The sequence below is a fragment of the Narcine bancroftii genome, chromosome 2 (genome assembly GCF_036971445.1).
Source record: "Narcine bancroftii isolate sNarBan1 chromosome 2, sNarBan1.hap1, whole genome shotgun sequence".
NCBI lineage: Eukaryota > Metazoa > Chordata > Chondrichthyes > Torpediniformes > Narcinidae > Narcine > Narcine bancroftii.
The window spans coordinates 197,491,179-197,516,504 of NC_091470.1; the positions used below are offsets into that span (position 1 = coordinate 197,491,179).

Below are 25,326 nucleotides of genomic sequence, written 5' to 3' on the forward strand. Positions count from 1 at the left end.
GGGTTTGCAACAGGACAGAACAAAAAACCCACAGCCCTGTGCACTTTATCCTGCAAACCTCTGCTCGCTCGGACCCCTGCAGGATCCTGCATGGGGAAATTGAGGGTCATGGGTCTGGCGAGGAGGAAGATCAGAGTGGGTCTGCTCATCCTGTTGACAGCCGTGGCGATCTCCTTGGCTACTTTCAGCATGGTCGTGGCCGCTCTATCCTGGGTTGAGTTTCGCAATCTCTCACGGTCGCTCCAAGCTTGGGGAGATCACGGCCAGCAAGTAAGTCCGGGGGAGGGGAGGCTGAGTGTGTGTGTGAGAGAGAGAGAGAGAGAGAGAGAGGGAGTATATGAGTGAGTGGGGGGGGGGGGGGGGGGGGAGAGAGAGAGAGAGAGAGAGAGAAGGAGAGACATAGAGAGTGAATGTGTAGGTGAGAGGGTGTGGGGGTGTATGTGTGTGAGTGTGAGAGAGTGAGTGTGTGAAGGAGTGAGATCATGGAAGAGAGTGAGAAGGAGAGAGAGGGGAATGAAATGAAAGAGGAGAATGAGAGGGGGTGGGGTGGGGAGGGATAAGCCTGGGAAAGCAACTTGTTACTTGTGAAAGGTGCAGCAGTCCTATTATAAGGAGAATTCGCTCTGCTTCAGTGAGGGGAGGGGGTTTACTACTCACACCTCTTCCACTCCCACCATCCCTCCTAACTCCCCCCTCCAGTCCCTCCACCCCTCCCTAACTCCCCCTCCAGTCCCTCCACCCCTCCCTAACTCCCCCTCCCGTCCCTCCACCCCTCCCTATCTCCCCCTCCAGTCCCTCCACCCCTCCCTATCTCCCCCTCCAGTCCCTCCACCTCCCTATCTCCCCCTCCAGTCCCTCCACCCCTCCCTATCTCCCCCTCCAGTCCCTCCACCCCTCCCTATCTCCCCCTCCAGTCCCTCCACCCCTCCCTATCTCCCCCTCCAGTCCCTCCACCCCTCCCTATCTCCCCCTCCAGTCCCTCCACCCCTCCCTATCTCCCCCTCCAGTCCCTCCACCCCTCCCTATCTCCCCCTCCAGTCCCTCCTCCCCTCCCTATCTCCCCCTCCAGTCCCGACATCCCTCCCTATCTCTATAGCCCCCTTCAGTCCAGACACCCCTCTCTCTCTCCCCCTCCAGTCACGACACCCCTCCCTATCTCCCACTCCAGTCCCTACAACCCTCTCTTTCTCTATAACCCCCTCTAGTCCCTACACACCTCCCTATCTCCCCCACCGGTCCCTACACTTCTTCCTATCTTCATAACCCCCTCCAGTCCCTACACCCTTCCCTAACTTCCCCTCCAGTCCCTACACCCCTCCCACTCTCCCCTCCAGTCCCTCCACCCCTCCCTACCTCCCCCTCCAGTCCCTCACTCCTCCCCTCCTGATCTCCATAACCCCCTCCAGTTCCTACACCCCTCCCTATCTCCATAATCCCTCCAGTCCCTCCACCCCTCCCTATCCCAGTACCTCACCCCAATCCCTCAATCTGTGAAATGTCCCCCATGGCCACCTTCAGTTGGCCGGACCCATAGCCCCGGAATTCTCTTCCCCTGTGGACAAAAGGTCCATTTCCATTCCTGAGACTGAAGACAGGTGAAGGTCTCATCTTCTTTCAGCTCTGAATCCAAGTCAAGGCATTAGGTGGGGGGTCAGGATTCCAACTTCTCGAGCCCCAGTCCCGAACGCTGGCGCTGTAAAGGTGTTGCGCAGACTGCTGCACCAACCAGACTGCCCTTCTGCCCAAATATATATTTTTAAATGTCGAAATTGTACCTGCTTCCAAAGTTCCACGGGTGAGGACAGATGTGTTTAGTTCAACAGGAAGGATCAAGTGGTGCCAGAGAGAGGGCAGAGGAGATTGATTGGGATAAAACCTGGCAGTGGTAACGTTGCCAAGTTCATGAGGACAGCCAGCACTGAGTTAACATTATTTCTTGTCATGCACCTAAAACCTGGTAAAGCACAGTGTGTTTTAATTCCTCTTTGTAATAACAACTGCTCTTCGACAAAGCTAGAAAAAACCTCATTAAAAGGCCTAACATTAAACAATGGGGGAAGGAAGGTGTTTGGGGGGGGAGTCACGGGTCAGGGAGGTTCTGCAGTGTGGCGTGGTGGTTCCTGCTGAAGGAGAGGTGGGGGGGGCAGGGGGTTTGGTGGGCACGAGTTCCTCGCTGCGCTCTGTTTCCCCTGCCCCCCCCTCCCCCCACAACTTGCTCACCTAGTGCAGGTCAGCCCAACAACTGGGAATACTCTGGCTGCCTTAACAGCCTCCCCCCAGGAATTCTGCGGGAGAGGGAACACAACAGGGATCATTGGGCTGGATGGGAAAGCCAGGGAGGTTGGCTGCGGGAGAATCACTCCCCCCCCCCCCACCCCTGTTCTGGCCACCCGCCCAGCACAGTGGCTGCTGGCAGCACCGAGGGTTGCAGATCCCCAGCCTCAGGGAGCCAAGGGTGGCTACCAGTCACTCTGGAGCATCCTCCGGACCTGGGGCACTCGGCACTCAAAGCCCTGGCTGTGCATGCACGCGGACGCGGGCGTGTGAGGGCATATCTCTCCAACTGAGTGGGCAGGTAAACGCAGACACTGCAGGGGCAGGGGGTCACTCAGCTGGCCAGCCAGCATCTGCGAAGGGAAAGGGCCAGTCTAGAATTGGGGTGGGGGGGTGGTCAGAATCAGAATTATCACGAACATCGTGCCTTGTGGCAGTAAAACCCCTGGTATCCGGCACCTATAGGGATTGATAAATGCTGGATAAGGTTATTTTCTGGTTGCTTGAGTATTAAAAAGAACGTCAACTTCCCTGTATGCTGAAAGAAATGAGCGATAGTATTCTTTACCTGTCTGTAAGCTGCGGCAAACCAGTGCCGCTTCAAGTAGTGGCCCTAACGTGGATTGGCCGCCATGCGCCTGTGGGTGCATCTTGCGATGCAGCGGCTGTGGGACACTGGCACCTCCCCCGCCCTTTTGGCCGCCTGGCGATATTTATCCGCACCTCGATGAAGGCCGAAACGTTGGTGATGCACCTTTACTTTTCGCTGTGCAAAGGGTGCAATTTGACCTGCTGACTTTCCCCAGCCTCGAGCATGTATTCAACTTTACCAGGATGCCGCCTGGATTTGAGGGTAGTGGTTGCAGGGAGAGGTTGGACAAATTTGGGGGAGTTGGAGGCTGGGAGGGGACCTGATAGAAATAGATGTAATTCACTATAAATTACTTTCAAAAACAAAACTGTTCAAAGTCTCTTTCCTTAGTCATACACTGTACATTTAAATTTAGGCCTACTGTGCGGTAACAGGGCATTTCAGCCGCACAAGACCGTGCCACCCAATTTACACCCATTAACCTACACCCCCCCCCCCCCCACACACCGTATGTTTTGAATGGTGGGAGGAAACCAGAGCCCCTGGAGAAAACATACGCAGACACAGGAATGACACCTTACAGAGAGCGTGGGATTCGAACCCTTGTCCCGATTGCTGGCACTGTAAAGGCGTTGCGCTGACCGCCATGCCAACTGAAGATTCTTTTATAAACGTAATATTTCGCGGAATTGCGTTAAGTCCACGGTAAGGCAGACAAGGAAATTGCCCTGGGCCTCTTATGGTCAGAGAGAGAGAAGTAAAAGGAAGTCCCCCAACACCCCCCCCTGCCAGAGTCATTGAGTGTCCATGGATTCACCTCCCGTGGCCCCACAGAGTCCAGGCCAAACTATCGGCGCCCTGAGCTCCTGATCCGAACCTCCAGCATGGTCAGGAAGACTTCAACGCCCTCAGCACCCTCTCTCGCTCCCCGGTTTTGATACCCAGGTCCCACCCCCCATTTCGGAGTGAGCCTGCCATGGGGTCCTCGCCTAGCGCCGCCAGCAGCCTTGTGTGCTCCTCAGCTCCAGAAGGACTTGTTGGCCCACTGCCAAGTTCACCATCCCATCGGGACGTAGGTTCTCAAGCGAAGGTTGGTCTCACGCTTTCTGGTGCCCTGCACTCATCCTCTGCTCCCTCAGAGTCCACGACATCTCGAGTCTGAAGGCTACCATCTTGGGCCCAGACCCCATCATCACAGGATTTTTAAACAAACCACTGCCGGCTTCTTGAACGAGCTGTTTAAGCCATGGGTAGTTGGGTGGGGCAGTAGAACTCTGGGGAGGAGCACTGTGTCTCTGCTCCCTGCTCTCCCCAGGTCCGCACCAGCGGCAGCGGCTACGTGTACCCCGTTACCACCCCCACCTCATCATCACTACCACCCTGATGGACGGGGGACTTCCCTTCGGTCTCAGCCCCTCAGCGCCCGGTGGCGGATGGACTCCGTGTGTGTCTCAGCACACGCCCCTGCGGCCTGGAATACACCCGTCAGCTGCACTCCTGCACGCTGAAAGACTGACAGGTTTCGGGGCAGACCCAAAGGGGAGTTGACGGTCTTCCAGCAGTCCCCCGGGAGTGGACCGTAGATCAAAGAGTCCTCTGTCCCGCTGCTGCTGGCAATGAACTGTGACAAGGACCCCCCCATCCTTCTCTGCCCATTGGATTAACCTGAATTCAGCAGAGAGGTCAAGTCAAGTCACCTTTATTTGCAGTTCATGTCACGTCACAGTAAAGACAAGATAAAATTTCTCCAGGACCATGGAGCAGATTTACACACGTTAAATATCACCACAGAATACGATAAAAATCTACGATGTTCTAGGAATTCAGTGGCTTGGACGAAGAAACTCCTCCTCCTTTTGTTCATCCCCACACTTTAATTTGGGCGCCGCCTGCTTTTTGCTTGCACCTTGACGAAGACCCGGGCCCGAAATGTCGGCGATCCACCTCCTGTGGACGCTGCGAGACCGGCCGAGTTCCTCCAGCGCTTACTGTGAGTTTTTACTACAGTGTCCGTAGGCTTCGGGGTTTCATGGTAACCTGACCTGGAGCCACCCAGGACGAGCTCAGGTTTCAGACTTATTGTCGGAGCATGTACATGGGCACCATTTACAGCCCTGAGGTGCCTTTCCCCTTGTGGGCGCAGCAGAAGGGGGAACGGTTTACGAGGGGTGGGTGGAGCCCTTCACTATGTTTACTGCCTTTTGCATCGTGTGTTGTTGATGTCCCCTTTGCGTTGGGAAGGGAGTATTTTCCACTGGCTTCACAATTCTCTGTGGCATCTTGGGAGGTGGTCTGGGTACAGCTTCCAAACTGGTTAGTGATGGGGTTGCCCAGGATGCTCTCGGTGCATCCTCTGCAGGGTGGAGGGTGGGAGATGGACCTTCCTCAGCCTTCGCGGGAAGATGCTGGGCTTTCTTGGCAATGGAGCCAGTGTTGGGGGGGGCGGGGTGGCAGGGTGAGGTTCACTTCCACCCAGGTGGCCATCTCCGCTCCACTGCAGACGTCCCAGGGACAGCTTGCAAGTCAAAGAGGCGCGATAGGGCTGTCAGAATCTTTTGCCTAGGGTCAATTTGTCACGCACTTTTAAGGTGAGGAGAGAAAATGTTTGAAGGAGATGCGGAGGGTGCCTGGAACAGGCTGCCAGGAGTATTGGTGGAAGTGGATGCATGAACAGTCACGCGGAGGGATGTTGAGCCGTAGAGATTCAGTTTGATGTGGGCATCATATTCAGCACAACCGACACGCAAGCTGAACCTTGCCTTGGCACCCACCCCTGTGACCGCAGGAGATGCCCCACTTGCACCCATGCCTCCTCCCTCACCACCATTTAGGGCCCCCCTCCCCAGGTGCAGCCACAAAATCTGTGGGGGGGGGGGAGCCATTTACTGCATCCGGCGCTCCCAGTGTGCTCCCCTGCACCTCGGTGGGACCGGCCATAGGCTGGAATGCCGTTGAGCACCTCTGCCCTGTCCGCCGCAGCAGTGGTGGGGATCTCCTGGCGGCCGGCTGCTTCGATTTCCCCACCCCGATCCCTGGCTAATGCGTCTGCCCGCGGTCCCATGCACGGCCAGACTGAGACCACCTGTAAATTAGAGGAACAACACCTCCAACATTGACTTCTCTGGTTTCTGTTAAACTCCCCCCACTTCTATCCCCTGTATCCTCCCCCCCATCCTCTCTCCCCTCCGTATCCTTTCACGGAGCCAAAATCAATGATCACCTCTCCTCTTAACACATCCAATTAACACCTTTTTCCCGTTGATCTGGACCCCTCCCCACTTCTCTCCTCAGCCCGCTTGCTTTTTGCTTGCACCTTGACGAAGACTTGGGCGCAGCTGAATTACCCGAATTGGTCGTACGGAGAAATATCCGTACACAGCGGGAACACGTAGACAGATACAGAACTGTAAAACAGAAAACAAGCGTAAACAAACTGACTGGGCAAGGCAGAGAGAGCAAAAGAAAATCAATAAGGTGCACAAGCCAGAGTCCTTGAATGAGCCCATCCCGATGGGGTTTGTCGTTGAGGGGTCTGATGGTGGAGGGGGTGAACCTTGGGCGCAAGTCTGGTGGTCTTCGGACCTCTTCCCTGATGGCAGAGCGAGTGCTGGGTGGGGTCTTCGATGAGCTCAGTCAGAGGGAAGGTTTAAGGATCTTCTCTGAGGGCCCGAGACTCAACCAGTTTATTGCCTTGAACACGGGCCACAAAATTTGTGGTTTGTGGCACCAGTAATCGTACATTGCAGGTGTAAAGGTTGCTCTAAATTACAGTTCCTTAATACGGTATTTTTAAAAAGTTAGTGCAGAAGCAGAGAGGGTGAGGCCATGTTTGGGAATCTGATGGCGGAGGGAGAGGAGCCGTCCTTGTGCCGCTGAGTGCTCGCCTTCAGGCTCCTGGACGTCCTTCCCGATGGTATCAGAGTGAAGAGGATGCGGCTTGGGGGGTGGTGGGGGGTCCTTGAGAGTAGAGGCTGCTTTCTTAAGACACCGCCTCTTGTAGACGTCCTCCATGGTGTGGAGTCTGGTGCCCGTGATGTCACAGGCCGAGTTCAAACCCTCTGTTGGCCTTTTTCTGTCCTGCGCACTGGCCCCTCCGTACCAAACAATGATGCAAATGTAGAAATCTGTGAGAGACGTTGGTGACAGGCCCGAATCTCCTCAAACTCCGAACAAAATACAGCCGGCGGTGAGCCTGCTTCGTGTCCTGCAAAGGGTAGCGGACGCAGCCTAGGACAACACGGGCAAAACCCTCAATCCCATCCTCGGGAACATCTACGGGGAGGGGACGTAGCAGTCGGAGAGCAGCAGCGATTGCTGCCCAGCGCACGCTCTGTTCTCGTTGCTGCCGTCAGGAAAGAGGTCTCAGGACCACCAGACTCACACCCCCAGGTCCAGGAACAGCCGCTTCCCCTCCACCATCAGACTCCTCAACAGCAAACTTAATCAGGGATTCGTTTAATGACTCTGACGTGAACTTTACTGATTTTCTATATTCCAGGGTGTGTTTGAACTAATTTCTTTGTTAACATTTTTCTATTTTCTGGAACACAGATTTTTACACCACCGATAAGTGGTAATTCTGCCCGGCCTGTAGGAGACAGAATCTCAGGGTTGCATGTAATGTTAGACAATCAATCTGACCTTTGAACTTTAATTAACCCTTTGGGGCGTGAGAGGAAATGGCAGCGTGGTGGGTAGAGGTGGGGGGGAGCGTGCAAACTTCAAGCAGTCAGTGCCGGAGGTGGCGATCAAATCTGGGCCTCTGGCCACACTTGCTGTAAGACGGACGAACAGTCGTGAAGCTGCTGGGCCAGGAGCGGGGCCCTGAGGGGCCTCTCGCTCTGGGGCAGTTGGGTGGATGGTGCCCGGGGAAGTCTCGGAAGTGTTGGTCACGGGGTGGGGGGGGTTTGACAGACCGGGCCATGATGGGTCACTGAGGGAGGGTGAGTGGTGGGTGCAGGGTAAGTTGGACTGGCGGGCTGCCTCTGACCCGATTCCCATCTGCTCTCCCGTAGGGCGAGAAGTCAGCGGTGCTGGAGATGGTTCGATCCAACCCCCCCTCCAGACTGGGATTCCTCCAGGCACTGATAAGCAGCAAGGCAGTCCTGCGGAAAAGGCGGGAACGCAGCAGAGGTACTGACAATGCAGCACCCACCCTCGAGACCAGGAAGCAGGCCACTCTGCCCATCATGTCAGTACCTACCCTTCAAACAATTTCTCAAATCAAAGAAAAACTCCCCAACATCTCTCTGTTTTTCAGTTGTACCGACATGAGGGCAAGTATAAGACCCCATTCCAATGGGCTGAATGGCCTTTTGCTTGTCCGATCTTCATTGTTCCTCTGCCTTCAATGGATCTCAATGCTTTGGGGGGGATGGTTAACATTTTTTAAAAAACCTTACATTATTGAAGGTGAAATCCAGAAATGTTTAATTGCCACATAATAACTCGTATAAATTTAATATTCATGATGTACTTCACCTTTTATCAGCCATAATGTGGACAAAGAGTTGCCGTGAGCGATGCCCGGCACCCCCAACATTAGGAGGAAGAGCAATCCCCTTCAAGGTCACGAGAGTCCAGCCGTCCTCTGCGGCCGTCCTCTCCAGCCGTCCTCTGCGGCCGCACAGACTCCGGTTCGGTCCAATCTGGAAGACCCCCAGCACCCACCCGAGTCCTCTTCGGGAGCCCACCCCGCCCTCAGCGCCCTCTTGAATCCTGCCCCCCTCCATGTGAGCCGGTCTCCAGCAGCCTCAGCGTGGGACCTTCAGCTGCTGAGGCCCCATCGCTGGTCACCATCCTTTGCTTCTCCAGCAACGGGGTGAGGGGGAGGGAGAGTTCTCGCCGTTTCTGGCACTGGGGATTCTGGGCCAATCACATCGTGCCTGTGTTCAGATCAATTACTTCCAAGACTTTCCTGTCCATCTCCACTCCTCAGAGTTCCTGTGCATCTATTTCCGACAGACGTTGGGTTTAGATCTCACCTGGCGAAGGTTCTCTTCCCCCCTTCACTCCTCCCCCTGGATCTGCCCTCACTGATTGTCTTCCACTGTCCACTCTGTTACCTCATCTCCCTACCACAGGAAATTACTTCTCCTCGGGAAACATTCCGATTCCGATCTCTCTGCAGAGCTGGGGTCCAGAGGAATTCTCCTCGGGATTGTGTTGCCTGCCCTCGTTCTTCTGTGAAAATGGGGCCTTGTGGTCTGGGGTCTCTCTGACTCACAACCATTATGGTCCATTTCCTCACTAGGGGACGGGTCCCTCACATATGGACACTAACAGGGGGATGGGTCCCACACACACTGACCCTCAGTGGGGGACGGGTCCCAAACATACTGACCCTCACTGGGGGATGGGTCCCTCACACTGACCTTCAATGGGGGACGGGTCCCACACACACTGAACCTCACTGGGGGATGGGTCCCACACACATGGACCCTCACTGGGGGTCAGAGTCGAGCCGCTGAGTAAGTGAAGCACAATCCATGGACTTCGCGCTACAAGATTAACCAAGGTCTCCATCTGCCCTCTCTCTGACTGCTGGGGAACATCTTCCACCCATCCACCCACACACCCCTCCCCCCCACTCAGAGTCCTGGTATCTCCATCTCACCATCAGAAGACCAGACGATCTGCTGTTGATGGGATCCTGCTGTGCACCAATCCACAGCTGGACTCCTCTTCAACAGCAGCTGGACCTCAGCAGTGTTCCACTGTCTGGAAGATCAGGGCACGGCCGTAAACGTAGAGGTGAATGAAAGCAGTCCCCTTTATCAACATGACCAACAAGGCCCTGTTGGGACAGAATGTCCCAGCCTACCCCAGGTCGAATGGTGGGGGTAAGGGTGGGGGAGATTTCCTCCCACCCAATGTTCTAAACCTTCTCATCTGTTCCCCAACAGCTTCCGGATCAAAGCACAGGCAGCCATTTGCAGCTCACTTTGAAGGTAATTCCTCTCATAATTAATGGGATCTTCCCATGCACCTCTTCTGGTCTGTCATGTCTGTTGTTTCATGGGGATGGGTCCCAGACACATGGACCCTCACCAGTCCATCCAGTGAGGATCCGTTTGTGTAGGACACGTCCCCCAGTGAGGGTCCATGTGTGGGCCCCATCCCCCAGTGAGGGTCAGTGTGAGGGGCCCGCCCCCCAGTGAGGATCAATGTGTGAGGGACCCATCCTCCAGTGAGGGTCAGTATGTATGTGACCCATCCCCCAGTGAGGGTCAGTGTGTGGGACCCGTCCCACAGTGAGGATTAGTGGGTGGGCCCCGTCCCCCAATGAGGGTCAGTGTATGTGTGACCCATCTCCCAGTGAGGGTCCATGTGTGGGCCTCGACCCACAGTGAGGGTCCATGTGTGGGGGATGTAATAAACTGGTCTGTTGTGATTTCTCCACAGTGGCTCCAGTAGCTGACAATGGGATCTACATTGTGGAGAAAGGTAGGCCTTTAATTTACGGACCCAGCCCCTTTCATGTCTGCACTGACGACCCAGGTGGACCGTGTTCATATGGTGACAGGATTAATCATCTACCCCCTTTACTGCAAGCACAACTCTCCTTGGAAAAATATCAGCCTTGCCTGATCGACTTCCTGCTTGATCGACATTATAACCCCAAATCCTGACTGGTGATCACAACGGACTGTGGGAGGGGTGGTGAGGGAACCGCGCTGTGGGAGGGGCAGTGAGGGAGCTCCACCCAGTGGGAGGGGCGTTTAGGGAACTCCGCACTGTGGGAGGGGCAGTGAGGGACCTCCACACAGTGGGAGGGGCAGTGAGGGAGCTCCATGCTGTGGGAAGGGTGGCAAGGGAGCTCTGCCCTGTGGAAGGGCCAGGGTTGAGGGAACACCTCACAGCAGTTGAGGGAGCCCCTCACAGCGGGAGGGCCAGGGTTGAGGGAGCCTCTCACTGTGGGAGGGCCAGGGTTGAGGGAGCCCTTCATGGTGGGAGAGCCAAGGTTGAGGGAGCCCCTCACAGCGGTAAGGCCAAGGTTGAGGGAGCCCCTCATGGCGGGAGGGTCAGAGTTGAGGGAGCCCCTCACAGTGGGAGGGCGAGGGTTGAGGGAGCCCCTCATGGTGGGAGGGCCAGGATTGAGGGACCCCCTCATGGTGGGAGAGCCAAGGTTTATGGAGCCCCTCTCAGCGGTAAGGCCAAGATTGAGGGAGCCCCTCATGGCGGGAGGGTCAGAGTTGAGGGAGCCCCTCACAGTGGGAGAGCCAGTGCTGAAGGACCCCCTCACAGAGGGAAGGCCAATGTTGAGGGAGCCCCTCACAGCAGGAGGGCCAGTGTTGAGGGAGCCCCTTCACAGCGGGAGGGGAACCAATGAGTTGTGGTGATGAGCTGCCGCAGTTTCAGAGTTGTGATATTTCCACTGCAGTCAGAGTTGATCCAATTCTAATGATTTATGGGATGTTGCTGTCATCATGTTTGGCTGCTGCCTGCTCCGATAAAGGCTTCATGAACCCATCTGGTGAAATATTTCTCCAGCTCCCTTCCACACACGACTCTTGCCAAAAACAACTAACAACTGTAGTTTCCATCCCTTCCGCTTTGGTGAGCTAGCTCCTTGGCGCTAGGGACTCGCGCTCGATTCTAACCCTCAGCACCGTCTGCACATGAAGCTTGGGTGCTCTCCCTGTGACTGCGTGGTGTCTCCCTCTGGGGTGCTCCAGTTTCCTCCCGAGACTGACTGGGCGGACTGCTGTGGAGCACGGACGTCCACAGGCCCTGTGATTGTGGTCAAAGCACTGAGATGCTGGAGGCAACCCGGCCGGTCTCACAGCACCCATGGGAGGTGAAGACGCATCACCGACGTTTCGGGCTTGACCACTTCCTCACAGCTTCTGAATTAGAGGTTGGATGAGGAAGGGGGAAGGGGAGGGAATCCAGACCAACGCACAAAAGGCTGATTTCCCCCACCCCACAGATTCATGCGCAAAGTGTTGCTTCCCTTGGAAGGAGCATTTGGGGCCCCCGAATAAACCTGCAGTGGTTGCTCTACTGCATCGAGCGCCTGCACACCGCCCCCCCCCGACCGCTGCGGCCTCCCCTACATCAGAGCACCTCAGCTCCGTCTGCCTCAGCAGCATGGATCTCCCGGTGTGGACCTCCCCCTACCCCCCCCCCCAGTTTCAATTCCCCATCCCACTCCCTTTCCGACGTGTGCGTCCATGGTCTCAAGCAAGGCCAGGCAAATTGGAGGAACAACACCTCACCTCACATCTGGGCACCCTCCAAACTGGATGGGGTTAGCATCGACTTCTCGGGTTTCCGTTAGAAACCTCCACTCCCCATCTTCTTTCCCCCCGTTCTTTTCTCTCATTCTCTCTCTCTCTCCTCCTCCCTCTTCTGTCTTTTTCACAGAGCCAAAACCAACCCCCTCCCCATCTTCTTCCCCATCACCTTTTCTCTCGCTCTCTCTCTCTTCCCTTCTCCCTCTGTCTCCTTTCACAGAATTCTCATCCCTCTCCTTACATTACAGCATAGGCCTTGGCGTTGTTCCCTCTAAGCTGTGCGTGCACACACACGTTCAGCAGCCAGTGCTCAAAGGAAACTAGCGTGCGCCCAAAAGGTTAGTCCCCTAAAATAATGCAGTTATATATAATCAGTTACTTCGTAGAAGGCAATTGCACTGGTGTTGTATTTAAATATGCCAGTGCAGTTTTATTAGCCAGGAGAGAGAGAGAGGCTGGGCCAAAACGATCTTGAAACAATAGGGTTTACATTTGCACAAGCATTCAGTATGCATGTGCTGTTGTCACAGGGGAAAAAAATTTGCACAAGATATTCGCACACACTGACTCCTAAAAATGAGAGGAAACGGCCCTCAATGTTGTGCCGACCTGTACATTCCTACCAAAACTGGACTAAGCCCTCCCTACTCCCTAACCCTTGATTTTCCTTCCAGCCTAAGAGTCTCTTCAGTGCCCCTGATGTTCCACCACCACCCCCTGGCAAGGCATTCCAGGCCCCCACAACTCCCTGGGTAACAAAGCACATCTAGTTAACATCTTTTGGGTGTTGGCCTGGACTCCCTTTCTTCCCCCCTCCTTTCCCCTCTCCAGTCTTCAATTCGGACATCTTTTCTTCACTCATACCTTGAGGAAGAGCCCAGGCCCAAAGCATCTGTCATCTACCTTTGCCTCCCCCCCCGGACGCTGCGAGACCGGCTGAGCTCCTCCAGTGTTTCTGCGCTTTGGGATGGTGATGGGCCCGTCGCCGTCTGCCAAGCAAGCAGCAAGGAGCTAGAGTGTCAGCGTCTCGACTCAGCGGAATGTGCCCCTTCCACGGAGTGAAATGGCCTATCAGAGTTTTGGTCTGGGACCCTTGATCAAGACTGTGTGAGGGGAAGAAATTTGGGTGAAGCCGATGGGGTTCCCAATAAGGATGTGGCCTGGATCGGAGAACATGCCTCACGAGGCAAGGTGAGCACAGCTGGGGCTTTTCTCTTTGGAGCCAAGAAGGATGGGAGGCGATTTAATGGAGGTCAACAAGATAATGAGAGGGATAGACAGGGTGGACAGCCGGCACGCTTCCCAGGATGGGAGAGGATGTCTGTAAAAAGTGAAGGGAGGGAAGTTTAAGGGAGACGTCAGGGGTAAGTTTTTTACACAGAGAGTTGTGGGGGCCTGGAATGCCTTGCTGGGGATGGTGGTGGACAGCTTAAGAGACTCTTACCGATGAAAGAAAAATAGAGGGTTGCAGGTGTGGGTGCGGGGAAGGTTTAGATTGTTGAATCGTTTTATATAACTGGGTAAGAGGTGTGGAGTGACACTAATGACAACTCTGCCTGCCTTGCAGCATGTAGAAGGCCTAAAAATGTTTTGCTGCTGATTTACGTTTGTACTCACCATCTGATGCCTCTCATGTCAGTGTCCAACGGCATCGATGGGTTCCAGTTGCCCCAATGCCGCTTATCCATGGTCACCATGCCCTGTTGACACTTTTCACCGTGTTCGTCACTGAGATCAGCAGGGAAGACATCCAAGTACGGATGCAGAAAATGAATTTTCAACGACATGTTGCACTTCATCATTTTGTCTGCTAAAATATGACAGGAAATCTCAAAGATAGGTAATACAGATGCTCCCTCTTTAATCCGGCGATGTTAGGACCTGGCCATTGTCGGATCACAAAAAATGCCGGAAAACAGAAATTGACCCCATGTAAACATATCAAGGTGACAACAAAGCTTAAAAGTGGAAATAACATTGTGGGTCGGCATGGTTAATGTAGTGGTCAGTGCAATGCCTTCACAGCGTCGACGATCAGGTTGTTAGTCCAAACTCCTTACGGACAGCGCAGGACTCGAACCCCAGTCCCGGCCGCTGGCGCTGTAAAGGTCGAATCTGCTGCCGTTAGGACAAACTCCTTGTGGACGGCGCAGGACTCAGACCCTGGTCCCCAATTGTGGCAGATTCAACCTTTACAGTGCCAGTAATCAGGGGTTTGAGTCCCGCGCTGTCCACAAAGAGTTTGTACTAACGGCGGCAGATTTGACCTTTAGAGTGCCAGCAACCGGGGCCAGGGTTCGAGTCCGGCTCTGTCTGCAAGGAGTTTTCACTAATGGCGGCAGATTCGACCTTTACAGAGTCAGGGACCGGGGCCGGGTTCGAGTCCCACGCTGTCCGTAAGGAGTTTGTACTAACAGTGGCAGATAGAATGCTGGATAAGATCCTTGTGCATCCGATGAAATGGTGCAGCCGAGATAGGTAAACTGGTTGACCGTTTTGAGTTTTGTGTGCCCGATGGAGATGTGAGGGGGGCTGGTAGTCATGGTGGGGAGCTGGCTGGCTGATGGAGGACCTCAGTTTTCTTCAGGCTGACTTCCAGGCCAAACATTTTGGCAGTTTCCGCAAAACAGGACGTCAAGCGCTGAAGAGCTGGCTCTGAATGGGCAACTAATGCGGCATCGTCTGCAAAGAGTAGTTCACGGACAAGTTGCTCTTGTGTCTTGGTGTGAGCTTGCAGGCGCCTCAGATTGAAGAGACTGCAGTACCGGATGTAAACAGCGCCTTCATTGTTGAGGTCTTTCATGGCTTGGTTCAGCATCATGCTGAAGAAGATTGAAAAGAGGGTTGGTGCGAGAACGCAGCCTTGCTTCACGCCATTGTTAATGGAGAAGGATTCAGAGAGCTCATTGCTGTATCTGACCTGACCTTGTTGGTTTTCGTGCAGTTGGATAACCATGTTGAGGAACTTTGGGGGGCATCCGAGGCGCTCTAGTATTTGCCAAAGCCCTTTCCTGCTCACGGTGTTGAAGGCTTTGGTGAGGTCAACGAAGGTGATGTAGAGTCCTTTGTTCTGTTCTCTGCACTTTTCTTGGAGCTGTCTGAGGGCAAAGACCATGTCAGTAGTTCCTCTGTTTGCGCGAAAGCCGCACTGTGATTCTGGGAGAACATTCTCGGCAAGACTAGGTATTATTCTATTTAGGAGAATCCTAGCGAAGATTTTGCCTGCAATGGAGAGCAGCGTGATTCCCCTGTAGTTTGAGCAGTCTGATTTCTCGCCTTTGTTTTTGTACAGGGATGTACGAGATAGACAACAGACTCACCAAGGCAAATAGCGCCTTTGAAAGACTACACAAAAAAGTCTGGAAAAACAACCAACTGAAAAACCTCACAAAGATTAGCGTATACAGAGCCGTTGTCATATCCACACTCCTGTTCAGCTCCGAATCATGGGTCCTCTACCGGCATCATCTACGGCTCCTAGAACGCTTCCACCAGCGTTGTCTCCGCTCCATCCTCAACATTCATTGGAGCGACTTCATCCCTAACATCGAAGTACTCGAGATGGCAGAGGCCGACAGCATCGAATCCACGCTGCTGAAGATCCAACTGTGCTGGGTAGGTTACGTCTCCAGAATGGAGGACCATCGCCTTCCCAAGATCGTGTTCTATGGGGAGCTCTCCACTGGCCACCGAGACAGAGGTGCACCAAAGAAGAGGTAACAAGGACTGCTTAAAGTAATCTCTTGGTGCCTGCCACATTGACCACCGCCAGTGGGCTGATATCGCCTCAAACCGTGCATCTTGACGCCTCACAGTTCGGTGGGCAGCAACCTTCTTTGAAGAAGACCGCAGAGCCCACCTCATTAACAAAGGACAAAGGAGGAAAAACCCAACACCCAACCCCAACCAACCAATTTTCCCCTGCAACCGTGTCTGCCTGTCCCGCATCGGACTTGTCAGCCACAAACGAGCCTGCAGCTAACGTGGACATTTACCCCTCCATAAATCTTCGTCTGCGAAGCCAAGCCAAAGAAAGAAGACGTGATAAGAAAATGTTATGGTGATTTTCATGGTCAGCAGCCCAAAAATCGATAAAATACTGTGCTCCCAAAGAACTTCAGCAAGCAAAATCTTAATTGTTCAGTATATTCAGAGGAAACAGTGTTTTCTTAAAAACAACATGCCTGTACAGCAAACTGTGACTAATGCAAACTGTATGTTGAGCATAAGGCAGAATGGTTTGCTCCAATCATATCTAGTTTTGGACAGACTCCACCTGGAATACTGTCTGTTCTGGTTTCCCAACCTTGGGAATCGGGGGAGTTCTGGAAAAGTTTCCCCACTCCATTGCAGCGATGAGGAGCGATCAGGCAGGGTGAAACGACCCTGTCCAAACTTTAGAACAAGGAGAATTGGCCCCATTGATGTGACACAGGGCTCAGCTGGGAGGGGGTGTTGAGAACCGGGGGCACCAGCTACAAAATAAAGGCTCGACTTTATAAAGGCCGAGAGAGGGAGATACGTTTCAGGTTGGGGAAGGCATCTTCAAACCTGGACAGGCACCAAAGGTCACGAGTTTAGTTATTCAAAGCAAACCCTACAAGTCAGAAAGGAGAAAAATAAGTCACGATTAAAACAATGAACCCCAAAACAGACAGCTGATCAATCGGTGGGGGACACAGCTTGATTTGTCGTTTGAAAGCGTTTCGATACTGGGTGACGCCGCAGTTGATGCCGACAACAGGACATCGTCTAAATGGGCATTTGGTCAAATTTGTTCTCATGTGATTCTTGGTGAACTTCATTTTTGAGAACAGTTGCTCACACATGTATCTCCTGGCAAACAGATTCTGACGTGACGTGACGTGAATTTAATTCGATGCCAATTTGACTTGAAGCAAATTTGACACAACGCAAATTTAATTCGATGTGATTTCCACAACGTGACTCTGACTCAACGCGACGCAAATTTGACGTGATGAGACAAGATGTGAATTTGTCACAAGTCACGGATTTGAATCAACGCTGCGTGAATTTGATTTTTTCTGCATGTCTTGTATCGGTGGGCCGGGTGCAGGTGGGACTTTTGCGTTGGGTTGGGGGGCCAGATAAGTTTGGACTGCGGGCCATTGGTCACCCGGCCCTGGTTTACTACAATCACAGTGCCTGCAGACTTTTGGAGTTTGACCCCTGACTGTTGCTCTGCGACAGAAGGTCCATTTTGGGACAGTATTTCAGGTGTGGGACGTTTGACCGCTTCCCCAGGTGATGAAGCCGAATGAAAGCAGCCCCTTCGAGTGTGGGGAGCAAGATAGCACTTTTAACACACCTCTGGCTGCCTGAGATAGCGAGGGGCTCAGGCACCGGCACAGCCAAATTGTGTGAGGTCGGCAGATTCCAGCGGACCAGCAAGGCTTTAGTGGTTGCGATTTGCTGCATTCATTGATCTAATATGTTCAGCCCATCGAGTCTGTGCCTGTCCACATCATGATTCTATTTCCCCAGGGCTCCCACCTCCCCCACCTGTTCTCTTGTGGAAGGCACAAGAGAACACTTCTCGCTGCACCTGTTCTCCGTCCCGCTCTCTTCAACTCTTATATCTGTTCCTTGAATGTGGGAGCAGTAATGGCATTGTGGGAGGGGTGGGCAGGGAGCTCCACACTGTGGGAGAGGCGGTGAGGAGGGAGCTCCACACCAAGGAAGGGGCGGTGAGGAGGGACCTCTGCCCTGTGGGAGGATGGTCACTGGTCGGGTGTTTCACCCTTGTTAGGCTCACCTTTCAGACAAAATTTTAACCTGATCATCCGCGGCCTCTCTCAGGTTAAGATTCCCTAAATGTACAATTATCCCTGCGGCCCACGCTTAACTGGGGCCAACACTTACCCGGGGCCCACACATACCTAGGGCCCATGTTTACCTGGGGGCCACTCATCTGGAACCCAAACTTACCTGGAACCCACACTTACCCGGGGCCCACACTCACCCGGGGCCCACGCTCACCCCCGGGCCCACGCTCACCCCCGGGCCCACGCTCACCCCGGGGCCCACGCTCACCCCGGGGCCCACGCTCACCCCGGGGCCCACGCTCACCCCGGGGCCCACGCTCACCCCGGGGCCCACGCTCACCCCGGGGCCCACGCTCACCCCGGGGCCCACGCTCACCCCGGGGCCCACGCTCACCCCGGGGCCCACGCTCACCCCGGGGCCCACGCTCACCCCGGGGCCCACGCTCACCCCGGGGCCCACGCTCACCCCGGGGCCCACGCTCACCCCGGGGCCCACGCTCACCCCGGGGCCCACACTTAACCAGGAACCGATGGTCAGGGGAAGTGAGAGTGGGAATTTGGTTTGCACTAATTAACTGCAGAGTTACTCTCAAAATCCCATCTGGGATTTGTTCCCTGGGTCTAAAGTACCTTGGGAACGGCTGGCAGAGTAGAATTTTACTTTGTGTTGGTTTCTTTGCAAACGTTGTGAATGTGATGTCTTGTTCTCAGGAGGGATCATCAGACAGTGGAGGGAGAGATCAATTCAGGTCAAACACCACCCTCTGATTTACAACAACAAGACGGGTGATTTCACGGTGATGAAGGATGGCGTGTACTATGTCTATAGCCAGGTGAGTGCAGTTCATCCGCACTGCCCCCATCCTGGCACAGTGCGACCACTCTTCCGTTTCATGTTCTCACCACTTGTTCAAAGCATTCACCATCTCTCCCCATGACACAATCCCCCTTCCCTCCTCCTGACTCCTACCTCTGTCTGTTACCCAGTCCCCTACACCCCTCCCTGCCTCTGTACCCCCCTCCGGTCCCCTACACCCCTCCCTGTCTCTGTAAACTCCACCTCCGGTCCACTACACCCTCCCCTGCCTCTGTAACCCCCTCCAGTCCCCTACACCCTTCCCTGCCTCTGTAACCCCCTCCAGTCCCCTACACTCTTCCCTGTCTCTGTAAACCCCACCTGTCCCCTACTCTCTTCCCTGTCTCTGTAACGCCCTCAGGTCCCCTACATTCCTCCCTGTCTCTGTAACCCCCTCCAGTCCTTATACCCCTCCCTGTCTTTGTAACACTCTCCGGTCCCCTACACACCTCCCTGTCTCTGTAACCCCCCTCCAGTCCCCTACACCCACCCTATCTCTGTAAACTGCACCTCCAATCCACTACACCCTTCCCTGCCTCTGTAACCCCCTCCAGTCCCCTACACTCTTCCCTGTCTCTGTAAACCCCACCTCCAGTCCCCTACACCCCTCCCTGTCTCTGTAACCCACTCCGGTCCGCTACACCCTTCCCTGCCTCTGTAACCCCCTCCAGTCCCCTACACCCCTTCCTGTCTCTGTTACCCCTTCCGGTCCGCTTCACCCCTCCCTGTCTCTGTAACCCCCTCCGGTCCCCTACACCCTTCCTTGTCTCTGTAAACCCCACCTCCGGTTCCCTACACCCTTTCCTGTCTCTGTAACCCACTCCGGTCTGCTACACCCCTCCCTGCCTCTGTAACCCCCCTCCGGTCCGCTACACCCCTCCCTGTCTCTGTAAACCCCATCTCCGGTCCTCTACACCCCTCCCTGTCTCTGTAACCCCTTCTGGTCCGCTACACCCCTCCCTGTCTCTGTAACCCCCTTCGGTCCCCAACACCCCTCCTTGTCTTTGTAACCCCTTCCAGTCCCCTACTCTCCTCCCTGACTCTGTAACCCACTCCGGTCCCCTACACTCCTCCCTGTCTCTGTAATCCCTCCAGTCCCTTGTATGATTAGTCTCGGGGTGGGGGAGGGGGGAGGGGGGTGGCATGTCCAGCCAGCAGCAGGCAATTATAGCATAGATTGATTTTTATACACCCCTGTATTTGTGGGGCCCCAGTTCAGCTGCACCATGGTAAATCCAGCACTGGAAAATGCTGTGTGGCCTTGCCCCCCCACCCCCCCCCCCCACCAACCCCCCACCACTTCACTTGATGCCTTAAGCACATTCTTTATTTTGCTTAATGGTTAATCCAGGCCTGCCCTTCTGCTGGGCGTTCAGGTGCTGGGTAGGGTTGTGGGGGGGGGTTAAGGCTCCGGATCGCAGGGTTAACCCCCCCTTGCCCCCCCCCGCCAGGTCCACTGCGACGACAACAGCACCGCCTACCTGAAGCTGGATGTCAAGGTGGACAACGTGGTAACCTTCAAGTGCCTGCAGGGTCTGCCGCCCACCCCTGTGTTTGGCCAGCACCTCACGGTCCACTCCTGCCAGACTTCTGGCCTAGTGAAGCTTCGCAAGAACTCCCGGATAACCATCTACAGCATTGCAGGGGTGCGTCTGAAGACCAGGACCTTCACCTACTTCGGTGTCTTCAGACTTTAATGGGGCCGTGCCCCTGAGTGTGAGTGCGTGTGTTGGGATCAACTTGAAGGGGGATGTTGCACACTCAGAGACTGGGCCTCTGTGCTTTAACCCAGGTGGAGCCTGTCTGTCCTCTACATTTAATAGGCAACACAAGAAGCGAGCTCTGCACCGTACTGATGGGAGGTCCTTACACTCCGGGTATTTTGGAAAACTGTGACACCCTGCACGGTTCGACCACCGTGCAGTGCTCTTTGAGGCGGATGTTCAGGCGCCGTCCCACCACTGCAGGGTCGGGTTCGGTTGCATTTGGGAATTGCCATCTGTGCCTCTCGCATCTCTCTCCTCCTCTCTCCTCCTCTCTCCTCCTCTCTCCTCCTCTCTCCTCCTCTCTCCTCCTCTCTCCTCCTCTCTCCTCCTCTCTCCTCCTCTCTCCTCCTCTCTCCCCCTCTCTCTCCCTCTCTCTCCCTCTCTCTCCCTCTCTCTCCCTCTCTCTCCCTCTCTCTCCCTCTCTCTCCCTCTCTCTCCCCTTCTCTCCCCTTCTCTCCCCTTCTCTCCCCTTCTCTCCCCTTCTCTCCCCTTCTCTCCCCTTCTCTCTCTCTTTGTCTCTCTCCCCCTCTCTTCCCCTCTCTTCTTCCCCCTTTCTCCCTCTCTCTTACCCCTCTCACTCTCTCCCCTCTTTCTTTTTCCCTCTCCCTATTTCTCCGCTCTCTCCCACTCACCTCTCTCCCCCTCCTTGTCTCTTTCTTTCTTCTCTCTCCTTCTTCCCCACTCTCTTTCCTCTCCCTCTCTCTCCCCCTCCCTTTCACCCCCCACTCTCTCTCTTTCTTCTCCTTTCTCTCCCTCTTTCACCCTCCCGTCACTCTCCCTCTCGTTTTCTCTCTCTCACCCTCTCTCTCTGCTCCCCTCCCATCATTTTCCCCCTGGGAGTGCTCCCTGAGAATTTACCCTGTAGAAATCCTCCAACCAAACCAGCAGAGATAGGAAGAAGTGTTCCCTTGTGAGTCTGTGACCCCACTCCTTACGCTGACCAAGATTCTGGTGTTTTGGGAAAGAGTCGACCAGATCTATTGGAGGGAGAGAAGTGTTAAACAACCTATCCGCACTACGGTCATCACTACCTCCATTACAGGGCTATTTGACTCCAGGGTGGGGATACGGGGTGGGGGGGGAGGTCATCAGAGTTGAACGTAATCCTCTCCCTTATGGGAACAGACAAGAGGCGGCGATCAGGCGCCCCAGAATCTATCTCAGATCGAAGGTTATGGAAGTCTTGCTAACAATAGATTTAGGACAGAGATGAGAAGGAACTGCTTTGCCCAGAGGGCAGGGAATCTGTGGAATTCACTGCCCATTGAAGCAGTGGAGGCGACCTCAGTAAATATATTTAAGACGAGGTTGGATTGATTTTTATGTCGTGGGGGAATTGAGGGCTATTAAAGGCAAGTCGGTGGAGATGAGCCCATCAGATCAGCCACGAACTCGTTGAATGGCGGAGCAAGGCTTAACGGGCCAAATGGCTGGCTCCTGCCCCTAATTCTGGAGCTCTTGTCCCTCCGCCCCCCCTCCCCACCTCCAGAGTGCAGTTCTGCTGCGTGAGCCCCCCCCCCCCACCCCTGGAATCGATTGCGACCTCCGGCGCTGGCGCCACGGAGTCTGCAGGTTCTCCCGGTGGTCATATCCCCCCCCCCTCCCATCATGCCACCAGGCGGTCAGGGTTCCTCCTGCATCTCGACCCAAGGCGAGGTCGGTGGATCAATCGGCTGTGAGAGACTGGTCCCATTCACATGGGGTTGGAGGGCAGAACCCCTAGGCGGACAGAGGAGCGGTTAAGTCCACGGAAGGTTTGAAAGCAATTTTAAAAGTGAGGCAACACTTCATTAGGACTTTATTCCCTGGGGTGTTGAAGAATGGGAGGGGGGAGATTTGATAGAAGTTTGCAAAATTCTGATGGGTAAATATAGTTTGGCCTTTTCCTACTGATGGTGGGTGAGATACAAACCAGAGGACATGGGTTAAAGGGAAAACATTTAGGGGGATCTTTAGAAACATTGGCAATACATATACATTGTTCTTGGAAGTGGGTGTCACAGGTGGACAGGGTTGTAAAGAAAGCTTTTGGCATCTTAGCCTTTATAAATCAAAGTATTGAGTTGGGATGTTATGTTGCTGTTGTTTAAGACATTGGTGAGGCCAAATATGGAGTATTGTGTGGCGTTCTGGGTGTCAAACTACAGAAAAGACATCAGTAAGACTGAGAGAGGGCTGATAAGATTTACTAGGATGTTGTTGGGTCTTCGGGAACTGAGTTACAGGGGAAGATTAGACAGGTTAGGACTTTATTTCTTGGAGAGAAGAAGAACGAGGGGAGATTTGATCAAGATTTACAAGATTATGAGGGGCGCAATTGGGCTTTTTCCACTGAGATTGAGGGAGATAAATACAAGTTTTAAGATGAAAGGGGGAAAGGTTTAGGGGGAATATTAGGGGGGAAGTTCTTCACTCAGAGAGCGGTGGGAGTGTGGAACAAGCTGCCATCTGGTGTGGTGAACGTGGGCTCGATTGCGTGTTTTAAGAATAAATTGGATAAATACATGGATAGGAGAGGCATGGAGGGGTATGGAAAGGGAGCGGGTCAGTTGGACAAGGCAGAATAATAGTTGGGCATGGACTAGAAGGGCCAAAGGGCCCATTTTTTGTGCTGTAATGTTCTACAGTTCTATGGGGCATCAGAAGGTGGGAGGGGAGGGACAGGTGGAGTGGGCTGGACCAGGATACAGCAAGGTGACAGAGGTAAGTCCTTGTAGCCATCTGTGTGTCAAGCATTGTCAGAAAGCCCTTCAGGTGGCCTATTGTATGCAAGACACAACTCAGAGTGTAAACTGGTGTCTAAAATCTTTGCTTTAATTTTGTGCTTCCTTTCTCCTGTGTCTTTTCGATAACCTGCTCGGTGACAATTGAACCTAGTGATATATCGACATTACTGCAAAACCCTGTGAACAAGTTCTTCCGTAGAAGACTGTTCAAGTTTATTTATCATCCAATTGTACAAGTACAACTGGATGAAACAGCATTCTCCAGATCTCAGTGCAAAACACAACCAGACGTAACTCACATACAGACAAACAATACATACGCAGTATGTATACACATGTATACAAATGAATAAATATTTTTTAATAAATGGTTGAGTCTTGGACGGTCAGTGTGAACGGTTCCTTTGGTTGTTCAGCGTCCTCGCTGCCCACGGGAAGAAACTGTTCCTCAGCCTGGTGGTGGTGGCTCTGATCCTCCTGGATCTCTTCTCTGATGGGAGCAGCTGAAAGATGTGGGGTTGGAAGTGGTCCTTGTCGATTTTGCACGCCCTCTTCAGACGACCATCCCGGTGGAGGGGGGGAGGGTGGAGGGAGACTCCAGCGATCCTTTCTGCTGCTCTTATGGTCCTGTGGATTGACCTCCGATTTTTCAAAATGGCCCCCTGATGGCACTATCAATTAACTTCGAAGACTAGACCAGTGGTTCTCAACCTTTTTCTTTCCACTCACATCCCTAGGCCATTGGTGCTCTGGGATTAGTAAGGGGTTGCTTAAAGTGGGATGTGAGTGGAAAGAAATAGGGTTGAAAACCACTGTTTTAATTGTCCCCCATTGACTCGTTATGTGCACCGTTTCAGAGCTCCCAAGGAAATGGGCCAATGACAATTTTTCTCTAGCAAAATATTTCAGTCACAATTGGATCTCGAGCAGTGATTCTCGACCTTCCCTTCCCACCCACATATTCTGATCCTCAATTTTTCCCGAAATCAAAGCAGAAAACAACAGGAATCCCCATCCCATCAGGATGTAGATCCCGTCGAAGATCCAAAAACCAGAACTGGTGAGCTCTGTGAATTCTTCCTGCCTTTCCAGCCCCTTTTTTCTGTTTTTATAACGTGAGTTGACCGCAGGTTTAGTAATTTCATGGTCAATGTTCCTGAGGCAGTTTATTTTTTAAAATCCAGATTTATATAATTACACGAATTTACTCTCAAGGTGAATAACGCAGGACCCTGGAAACATGTCCAATAACAACTGCTGCCTGATTGTGGTTAAGGTGATGAATCAGTGTTGGTGTGAAACAGACTGACCGTTGTTTTTTTGCAATTCACAGTGCAATTTGAACCCTGTCTTATGCCAACCTTCTCTCCGCCTCTTTGCTTTTTAATAGAAACATTTTTCCATCAGCTGTTGGTTGAGTTTCGAAGCGACGTGTGACTGGCAGGGAGCAGGAGAGGATAAACTTTCAAACCATGCCTGGAAGAGGGGTGGGGTGGGGAGGGGTAGTGGGCTGTGTGCAGGGCAGGGGTGCGGAATGAGGCAGTGGGGATTTAAACCTGCCTGCGGGCTACCCTTCACTTTCACCCTTGGGCGCAGAAATGACTACAGGGGAACACCAGAAATCTGGAGGGTATGGGAGGGGGTGGGGGGTTGAGTTCAGGAGTAGTGAGGTGATGTTGAGGCTCTACAAATCTCTGGTGAGACGGCACTTGGAGTATTGTGTTCAGTTCTGGACACCTCGTTACAGGAAAGATTTTTTCCTGTTAAATTTAGATGTACAGCACAGTAACAGGTCAATTCGGCCCCACAGGTCCGAGCTGCTCAATTTACACCCCATTAATCTACACCCCCCCCCCCCGGTGTGTTTTTGAAAGGTGGGAGGAAACCCATGCAGACACGGGGTGAGCGTACAAATTCCTCACAGGCAGCACGGGATTCGAACCCCAGTCCCAGTCACTAGAAGAGTATGGCGCTAACTGCTACGTGGTTGTGGAAACTGGAGAGGGTGCAGAGGAGATTTACCTGGACTGGAAAACGTGCCTGATGAGGCAAGGTTAGCAGAGCTGGGACTTTTTGCTTTGGAGAGG

At 53.6% G+C, this 25,326-nt stretch overlaps 2 protein-coding genes across 2 annotated transcripts in view; one reads left to right on the forward strand and one right to left on the reverse strand.

Annotated features, from left to right (window-relative positions):
- Positions 1 to 23,622, forward strand: tnfsf12 (TNF superfamily member 12). Its single transcript, XM_069919961.1, has 6 exons — positions 1 to 270; positions 7,882 to 7,999; positions 9,772 to 9,816; positions 10,271 to 10,312; positions 18,603 to 18,724; positions 20,199 to 23,622. Exons 1-6 carry the CDS (start codon positions 91 to 93, stop codon positions 20,442 to 20,444), a joined length of 753 nt encoding a protein of 250 aa, XP_069776062.1. The 5' UTR covers positions 1 to 90; the 3' UTR covers positions 20,445 to 23,622.
- LOC138754934 (transmembrane protein 217-like) overlaps positions 23,455 to 25,326 on the reverse strand; it is a 42,054-nt gene continuing 40,182 nt past the window's right edge. The window contains exon 3 of the transcript XR_011351963.1: positions 23,455 to 23,866. The gene's annotated coding sequence lies outside the window, so the exon portion shown is untranslated. The remainder of the gene's footprint in view (positions 23,867 to 25,326) is intronic.